A 9742-nucleotide genomic window follows, 5' to 3' on the forward strand; every position below is an offset into this window, starting at 1 on the left:
AAGGGGTATGGGGGCACAGATTGAGGCCTCCGCAGTGAGGGAGGGAGTGGGACAGGGGCAGGCACTACACAGCCGGGACGGGGTACCAGGATGGAGCTGTGGGGAGGGGGTGGTGGCTCCTGCTGCTATGCGAACCCTGGAGGGGACATATGGGTGCCCCTGGATCTGCGTGCGGGGCAAGGGCAGACTGCCACTGGACCAGGGCCAGTGCCAAACTCTTCCTGGAGGGAGGGGTTGGGCTGGGCTGCACACAGGGTGGGTGGCAGGGGAGGGAGGGCTGCAGCCAACCCAAAATTCACCGTAGCTGCGCTCCCAGCACCACCGCTGCATGCCCTGGTGCAGGCCTGGTTCAAACCCCTAGGAAGGAAGAGCCTGGTGCTGCCCCAGCCCGCAGTGGCAGCCCGCCTTTGCCCTGTGCACAGATCCAGTGGTACACGCACCCATGCCCTCCCAGTGTACAAGCAGTGGCAGAAGCTATTCTCCCTCCCTGTCCCATGGCTCCATCCCTCACCCTGCCCTGGTTGTGCAGTGCTTGCCCTAGCCTCACTCCCTCCCTTGCTGCTGGGGCCCCAATCAGTCCTCCTCACGCCCCTTCCCCCACAACAGACTTACCAGCCAGGATTGTCTGCTCTCCACACTGCCAGCTGTGCTCCTTGATGCCTGCATGCTGGATTGCGACTGCACGCATGCACAGGGCATTTATCAGCAACATTATCAGCCACGTCAGCTAAAAAAAAACTGATTGCTGATACTGTCAATTTTCCATATATCAGTGCTGATCCAATATGGGACTGCTGTATTGGTGCACCTCTAGCATTTATATAGTACTAAATAATCAAAGGTTAGAATAGCTGTCATTCCTGCATTCCCAGCTTCTCAAGGAGGTTTGCTTTGGAAACCTTGAAGATTCATGATTCAAATTAAAGTGCTGAAGACAGGTGTGTCAGTTGTCTTCCAGTAGAATAAAATAGCTCAGTCTCTGACGTGGGACTTATGAACAAGTAACAGGTATTGCAGAGAAAGCCAGGTGTCTTCAGTTGTAATTTTTACACTATTATGGCCACGTCCAAAACTTTACAATGCTTTGTACTGTGTTGATAGGTTGGAGTAGAGATGGAGCTGTAAGTGAAAAAGGGAGATATTCCTTCTCCTTTATCTTCTTTGCAAGACAGCTTTTCAAGGTCTCTTTTTTTCTTGGATCCTTTCTGAGTGCAAATTGATGTTGTAAGGATTTGTAGGTCCTAAAGAAAGTCCTGCTGTTTTTACAAAACATGATAGTTTTTACCTTGGACTCATCCTCGAGGCAGAGTCCTCAAGGTAGTGGTATACTAAGTCTTCTTTTTAAGCTGGTTACATACCCAGGTGTTGAAGACTAAATTGAGCTAATTTAATGTTGAAGGCCAGAAGACACTTGTTTTAGCTTTGTTGGGTCCATTTTCTTCCCCTTCCTGCATGTTTAAGACAAGGTCTTTGGTCTGCAAAGGTTGAATCCGTCCTGTGATGGCGGGGATTGATGGCATGCAGCGCAGGGGTACTTTCTCCACCCTGCATTGTGCATTCCTCTGCCATGTACTGCTGATCTTTGTGGAGCAAGTGGGCACTCCAGCCCTCCCTGCTTTGTGTCAGGGCTGTTGGTTTCCCTACTACTGCAGCCTGTGCTTACCCGTGCTGCTGAATGTGCTGCCTCCCATCACAAGTAGAGACAGAAACTGGAACTTGATGGGAACTGTAAGCAGCAGATGCAGAGGGGTGGCAAGAAGAGCCCTTGGCACAGAGCGGGGAGGGCTTGGGGTGCTGTGGAGGGTTTAGCCGCCCGCAGCAGTGGCCCACTGTTGTTAAAGGTTGCCAAGCCTTGCTGAAGAATCTCTCTTCCTCTCTGGAAAGACATCCTCTCTGTAGAAAAATGGGGCTGTGGGAATCGGCAGGTTTGGTGTTCATGGCACTAGCAAGCACCTTGTTCAGCTCCCTGTAGCAGGGTCATCCCTGAACACCTGATTCTTATCCTTCACCTTCCTGAAGAGCTGTTCCATGTCCGATGCCCTGCAGTTCAGTCTAGCAAAAGCCCGGCTGAGCAGGCTGCTTCCTCTGTAGTGATGGATATTCCTACTGTTGTGGCTGAAATCCTGGTGCTTGCTGTATTTCCTCCAGATATTTACCAGCTAACTGCCCCTTGGGAGACGTGGTGGGACTGGTCTAGCAGGGGTTATACGGCAGTCTGGAGCTGGTAAGGGTTGCAGCAGTCTGCAGAGTGAGTGAGGAGTTAAGTGCTGAATAAAAAGTTACGCAGTGCCAGCTTGCTTCTGGGCAGCAGGGAAGGAAGAAGTGAGCCAAAGGGACAAGGAATTGTGGGATTGCCATTGGCAAACTTGCTTGTATTTTGGTCCTGTATTTGCAGTTAAGTGGAACTTTATGGGCATTGTTAAACTTAACCCAGGAAATAAGTATAGAAATGCTCAGTGTGGGTGTTTGGGCGTATGGTCAGGCCCACATCATCCAACCTCGTGACTAACAGCCAGCGTAGATGTATCCATATATCCTCATTCTGGTCTGTGCTGGCAGTAATCAGGACACATTTCTTACCCGTAAATTCTTTTCGTGAGCCCTTGTTACATGGTTACAAATGTCTTCCCTTCAGAAGGCAAAACTGAGAATTCCCTATTGTAACAAACCAAACTTGGAGAAACATGCAACCGCTTTGGAAGTCATCAAACTGGTGAGTTGGGCAGACGAGGCTGGAACGTTGCTGCTGGAAAATTCAAAATCTCCTATTCCTTTGGGTTGTCACCTGCCTGAGCTGAGAGAAGGTAAAACAGTCCATTGGTCTTCGCTTGGGTAAGAGAGCAACAGAAAGAGAGGAGGTGACATGTCAGTGGAGATGCTGGTCTCAAAGACTGTAGAAAGGTGTTAAAGGGAATGGAATACAAAATACATTGTTCTTTTATAGCACCAGTGTCAAACCTTCGGCCTGTGGGCCAAGTCCAGCCCCCGGAGCTGTAGGATCCGGCCTGTGGGCTGGACCTGGTGCTGCATGTCCTGCATGTGGCATGGGTGTGCGCTGGCTCCAGGGCTGGTCTGGATTAGGTGCCGGAGCCAATGTAAAGGGCTGGGTCTGGAGGGGCACTGCAAGCAGTGCGTGCCTCAGACCGTCCCCCTGTGCTGTGTGCCAGGCATATGGCCAGTCCAGTCCTACAAGCCACGAGCAGCATGTGCTGGCCCCAGGGCTCACTGCTCATGCAGCAGAAGAGACTGGCATGGGGCATGTGCTGTGTGCAGCATGTGGGCTGGACCTGGCACTGCACATGGCTCAGGGAGTCCAGGGCATGGGCTACATACTGCGCCTCACATTGCCCCCCTTCCTGCTCTCTTCAGTGCCAGGGCCAGCTTGTGCTAGCCTCATGCTGTGGCTGGACCTGGCACCACAGGCACTGCAGATCCACACCAGTCCAGCGACACTCATCCACCTCTCGCAGCCAGATGAGTTTGACATCCCTGCTTTATAGGAATCTTTAGAAGTTTAATTGCCGATTGTCTCATGACCCATCTTAGCTGAAACGGGAGCTTAAGTTGAGCACAGCCTGTTTGGAAAACCAGTGAAAGAACCTCATTTACTAGTGCACTTGGCATGAATAAAGACCTATTGAGAAGGGCACATCTTTCTCTGAGACTTTAATTTACTTTCCCACCACTAGAGCCACAGTTGGATTTGGCAGTTAGTGTTTAGGAAAGTAGTGTCCAAAGAAATGGCATTAGAGGGCAGAGGTGAGCTAACATATTGCAGAAGTTGGCAGGAGTCATTGCATGCAAATAATGAATGACATTAAGGCACCACTGAGAAAGGGAGAGCAAGGTAGTGATAGATCTCCAAAGGGTATTGCATAAAAAGTGCAAAATAAGATACTGAGTTCCTAAATAGGTTGTCTTTACACATCAGCATCTTCTGTCTCCTCAGAACTCAGTTTGGCAAGGTAAATGGAGAATCGCTCTTCACCCCAGAGGTGACCACGTTTAAGTTTTGATGCTGGATGAAAAACTTTTACTCTGAAAGCATGTGCTAATTAACCAGATGTGGTGTTGGCTCGACAGAGGATGGACTACAACCAAATTCTTTTCTTACACTTAAAAATAAAAAAAAGGTTAAGAATTAATGAGAGTAATCATGATGACTTTGGGATGCGGCCTGCTCAGTGAGGAAGAAAAGTGTCTTTGAAGGAACGTGACTATTAGCTTGTTTGTTGTTTGAAAATTCAGATCTTTCCCCTCTGCAACCTTCCTCTTCTCGCCATTTCCTGGTATCATCCTGGCCCGGGAGCTCTGTAGAAGTATCTCTTTGATTGCATTCCTCTCCGGGGGATAACAGGTGCCTACTAATAGCTGCGTGCAGGTTTTGCCTCAGGCAGGAGCATTGAGATGGCGGCCTTTTAGAATGACAGGGGTGTCAAGAAAATTGTTGAAATAAACTGAGAGGGAAACAAGAGGGAATAAAAGGTCTGCGGGATAGAAGGAGCTTGAATACAAGGCTCTAGGTTAGAGGGGAAAATGCACAAAAGGTGGTGGAGAGGAAAAGAGGTGATGGAGGAGTGGCTTATTGCGAGGGGATCTAAAGTGTTTTGGCAACTCAGGATCTGAACCAGGACTCTGTGAAGTTAATGGAAAAGCTCCTTTTGACGTGAGTGGACTTTGGCTCGTCTCCCAGTAACTTAGTGAACTGATATTTGGAAAGAAAACAAAATTGAGATGAAACATCTCCTCCCCCCTTACCACTCCCATCCAACTTCTTTCCTTCAGTTGAAAACTGTTTATAATTGCCTACTCCCTGTCCAATAAACGAGCAAAATTAAAATTCCTTCGGGAGCGGTCTTTCCCAAAGTGACTGTAGCCTGACTCCTGGATGAGCGCTGATGATTTCCATGTGTGCGGAGCGGGGATTGACACACCTCTGTGCATGGCTTCCCGCGCAGCGCACTCTGATGGAGCCTTGATTAGATTTGCGGGAGCTTCCTCAGTGGCATTAAATCAGAGTGTTGCTGACTCAGTGTTTTGCAGAGATTAGACAGTGACCCTAATGTAGTATCACGGGTGCTCATGTAGGACGTGCTTGATTAGAAGGTCGCACAGAGTAAAGAGTGCATGTATATTTGTGTTCATTACCATTGTCTTAACTAGGAAACTGTGGATATGCCACTGGGACACTTTATACCCTACTCCTCAATTATAGCACATGTACTATTTATAACATTACTGAAATTAATGGATGCATGTTTTTGTGAATATAGATATCTATATCTATCTATCTATCTATATTTAGATATAGATATATATAATATAGATTTCTATCTCTGTCTCTAGATATCTAGATGTATCTATATATAGATACATCTAGTGCGTGCTTTCTCTCATTTTTATTATATAATATGAGAGAGCATGTATCTAGTGCTCCCCCCTCTATGTATATAGAGAAAGCATTAGATCTATCTATCTATAAATAGATAGATCTATAAATATAGATATATATATATGCTGTGTGTGTATTGGAAACATCTGTCTTATTGAACTAAAGGGTTTTTATTGTTTTGAAGTACTGTCTGACCGATGGGCATTGGTTAGTTAACCAGCACTCCTGTCATCCTGACTTCTGCTATCTTATACTTAATTCTTTCTTTGGCACAGTTTTTGGTAGCGTAACATGTAAACAAGGGTTGGGCTTTGTTTTCCACAGCTGTCTTAGCAGTTGAACCACTTTCTGTCATGAGTCATTTAAAGTATTTACTTATTTTTTAAGGGTGAAGGCACATTTATTTTTCTGAAGCTGCTAACCAGTCTATATAATTTGTCAGCCAAGCATTCAATGGAGTCGCTACTCACAACATGTACATACGAAGTAAAGGCTTCCCTAGCAGAGGCAGTCATGGATGAAATTAGCTCTTTTCCTTATGTGTTTGGCCTGTGGTTGGAGGGACTTGCACACTTCATCAGTTTTTTGAAGCGGTGCAAATAAAATGTATCATTTGTTTTTGGAAATTAACTCAACTCTACCACTACTTGAGTTTTTAGAAGTATAGTACTTGCTCAGAGGTAGAGGTAATTTTCAAGCTCTTTGGGACAAATCTTCCTGTTTTTGAAAAAGTGCTTAGCATGTTTTGAATGCTGGATATAATGAATAATGGGGCTACATTTGTCCATAGTTTATGGGGTGAGTCGGTTCTTGAGTGAGCAAAGTTGGACTTACGGTTGAGTTATTTTTGAGGGTGCCTGTGGACACCTACAGTTCTTGTTGATTTCGGTGGGAGCTGTGGGGTTTTGATCCTTTAGAAATCACATGGTAACAGTCTCAAAGTGGGTACCTCAAAATAAATGGACAGACCTGATACTTCAGGACATATCTCCGTGGGTTTGTATGAACTAAGAAATTCTTCCTTAAATTCTTCTTCAAAAGCAGGATTACTGTATGATATACTTTGTTAGCCTTTTTGGTGACATCTGTGTGGTGCAAGGTGATATTCAGGTGAGCTCTACTGTGCTAGCTCTGTTCATGCTAGCTCGTGATCTGGCCCCAGCACAGCTGCATTGGTGTGGTGTTGTATAGGAAACAATAGGCTCTTCTCAGGAGAGTTTTTTGCCCCGCATGCTATATTGTGCTAATGTAGCTATCTTGTTCCCAGTTGAGGAGCTGCATGCAGAGTTGGCATGTGGGTCTCCCTGTGGTACTGCTTTGCCCTTTATAGACAAACTGTCCGGGACTGGGTAAAAGGAGGAAGTTCTTCTGCAGTAAATTGTGGAGATAGAGACTTCTGTAGTTAGTATTTGGAACAAAATTTTTCTTACTGTATTTGGTGAATAAATCACAAAGAAATAGATAAATTGCAAAACTTCAAATCTTTTCTCTCTCTTGTTTTTTAGGGAAACGTCAGATTCACCATTTGGGAAACCAGCTGCAACTCAACCAGCACTGTCTTGATACTGCCTTTAATTTTTTCAAGATGGCAGTGAGCAAGCACCTCACCCGTGGAAGAAAGATGACTCACGTAATTGCTGCATGTCTCTACTTGGTGTGTAGAACAGAAGGAACTCCTCGTATCCTTTCACATCTGAGCAGTATGAAAGGTATATCTTGGATCCCTTAGGTAAAGCAACTTACACACTTGACAGAGTTAAAATCCCTGTCCGTGTGCTATTAATACAAACCTGCTTTTAGAACATTTAGACATTTGCTTTCACCTTTCCTCTTTGTATTTGAACAGAGAAATGTTTGGAGCCAAATTTTGCCTTTGCTAGGGGTATGAAGTAGCGATCATTCCTGTGTATCCCCAACAGAATTTGGCCCTTTGTAAACAATAAGATCTTGTATTATGCTAGAAGTACTCTCTTTAGTTTTATTCACTTTTCCCAGTGTTTTCAGCGTCTCCATCTCTTTCCTGGTCATTGTAAAATTCTGGCCTCTTTTTGGCCTTAATTTTTTAAAATAGGATTCCATAACAGTAAGCGTTAAGGGACAGAGCACTTTTCTAGTGGGTAGCCTGGCTAAAGCCCTGCTTTGGTGCACATCAAAGTCAACAGAGAAGCTTTCATTGCCTGCCTTGGTGCTGAATTGAGCTCCACACGAGCTGTACGCTGCAGTGGGATGATTGATGTCAACTTTAGCTGTGCAGCAGAGCAGCAGTGAAGCTGCTTTGTCATTGAAGCTGCACAGATGCATTAATCTCACAACCTCTGCCTGTTTAGGCAGAGAGGGGTATTTGGCTAGTGGATCCATGTGGCCTGTCATCTGCTGGCTTCAGCCTGGTGTTCAAAGCCCCTGCAGTTCTCTTGTGAGCCAAACTGGAGGATGCAGGCTTTCTTCCCCTCTAGCAAAGGAGAAGTGGGTTCTGTTGTTGTTTAAGCCATCACAGTGGGTGTTTTTTAGTGGATCCAGGTATTCAGCTGGCTGTTATCACTGCTGTAACTCAGAGTCATTACTGGGATTTACTCTTTTAACACCTGTGTGAAGGGAGGTTTAGGAAACTGCATATGGGAGATAAAGGAATTTGCTCAAAGATCACACAAGGCTGAACGTGGAACTGAACATGGATTTTCTACGCCAGTGTCATGTCCTTTAGATCATCTTTCTTTTGTCCTGAAGGGGTTTGTGTCAAAGTTGTCTTAAGTACTAGATGCCCATGAACTTAAACGTTCATATTTTGTACTGCCAGGTTTATCAGTTACAAGAGCTAGGAGCAAAATTGTAGCATAAAGTCAGAGAAGTGCACAAGAGATGTTCTGTAATATCCACCTGTACTAGTTTGCACTAAAGGAACTTTTTATGTCATGAACACCTTATTTGAATAATTTTTATTTTTATACCATTTAGTTTAATATTGTGTTTCTCTTTTTAGAAAATTCATTAATCATTTTCACTTCCAGATTCTCAAATAAAGTATTACAAAGAATGCTTCAGAAATATAGTGCATTGAGACAGCGCTTCAGCTGTGGAGTTGCAAACAAATCTTGGTTTAAAAATTTTTTTTTTCTGACTAAACTTTGGTATTAGAAAGCCTAAACTTTGGGGTAAAAGTGTCTCAAAGCTGTCACTTTTTAACCAGCTATTGTGCTAAAAAAAGTAAAAGCTGCCAGACTTTCACATTTTTAAAAGTGATAGTTGAGAGTCATAAAGTGAAACCGTCTAACAGTGACACAGCCAAGACGCGTAGATTTGATTTTGTTCCAACAGAGATATTAAAACATATCAAATGTTTTAAACAGCAAGGCTGCAGGGAACAAGCAAGCAATGTTGTTGGGCCAGTCATCTGTGTAGCAAGTGTTATTCTGTTGTTTATAGCACTTAAAAACAAGCCAAACATCTAGATATTCCTATAACACTCTGTTGAAAGTTTGTGTAATGAAGTTATGTGCAAAAAACACTGCAGAGAGTGGCAGTTCACAAATACCTAAATTAATTTGTCTATTTGTTTTTCTTTTATTTAAAATGTAGTTTCTTGTGTGATATTCCACACAGAAATGGCTGTGTATAAGGGTGTTAAGTCAGGCTGAGTCTTTTTATTTTAACAGGGCAAAACTACTTCATCTTTCTTCCTATGGTTGCCATGATATCTGGATCCCAAGAGGTGGTAGTATGTGTAGCCATCTGGCTCAATTATACATGTGGTGATTTTCTAATCTACTACATAAACTCCCATTCAGCAGCTAGAGTTGATACTAAGAGTTCAGCCGTGTTGAAAATCTTTACAGATCAGGGCGATCTGCTTGGAGAGGATGAATTCAGGTTATGGTGTGTACGTTTTGCTTGCTTTTGGCCATTCCACTTGTTGCTTTTCCTGCAGGAGCAATAGCTTGCAGTTCGGAATAAAAGCAAACGTGGAGGTACTGGGCACAGAATTCCCTGTTCTCTTTTTCTAGTATGTAACCTTTTCATTTTGAAATTTAGAGAGCTTGAGAGTTTGAAATGCACCTTGGGAAACGCATATTGCCTCAGATTGCGATGGGAGATTGTCCATTAGAGGGACAAAATCTACCATATTTTGATTCTGAGCCAGATAAGAGGCCTGCTCTGTGCATAAGACGCAGCGATGCTGCTAAAAGCTTTCAATCTTGGGAGACCAAAAGCAGAGGAAGAGAATGAGAGTGCAAAATAACCAGCAAAGCAGAGCTGTGCTCTCGGAATGAAGATACGTGTGCAGTTGGTTTGATTTTCATTCTCTCCTAGATGGTGTGGACACGCACAAGGCAAAATAAGAGAGTTGAGGGGCAT

General features: G+C 44.4%; 1 protein-coding gene across 2 annotated transcripts in view; it reads left to right on the forward strand.

The window, feature by feature from the left end:
- Positions 1–9742, forward strand: part of BRF1 (BRF1, RNA polymerase III transcription initiation factor subunit) — a 374795-nt gene that overhangs the window by 92509 nt on the left and 272544 nt on the right. For both annotated transcript variants that reach the window (XM_019518468.1, XM_019518469.1), the window contains exon 3: positions 6898–7071. In XM_019518468.1, coding sequence (XP_019374013.1) covers positions 6898–7071 — 174 coding nt within the window. The remainder of the gene's footprint in view (positions 1–6897; positions 7072–9742) is intronic.

Source organism: Gavialis gangeticus, unplaced genomic scaffold, assembly GCF_001723915.1.
Source record: "Gavialis gangeticus isolate Ggan-Ray unplaced genomic scaffold, GavGan_comp1, whole genome shotgun sequence".
NCBI classification, from domain to species: Eukaryota; Metazoa; Chordata; order Crocodylia; family Gavialidae; genus Gavialis; species Gavialis gangeticus.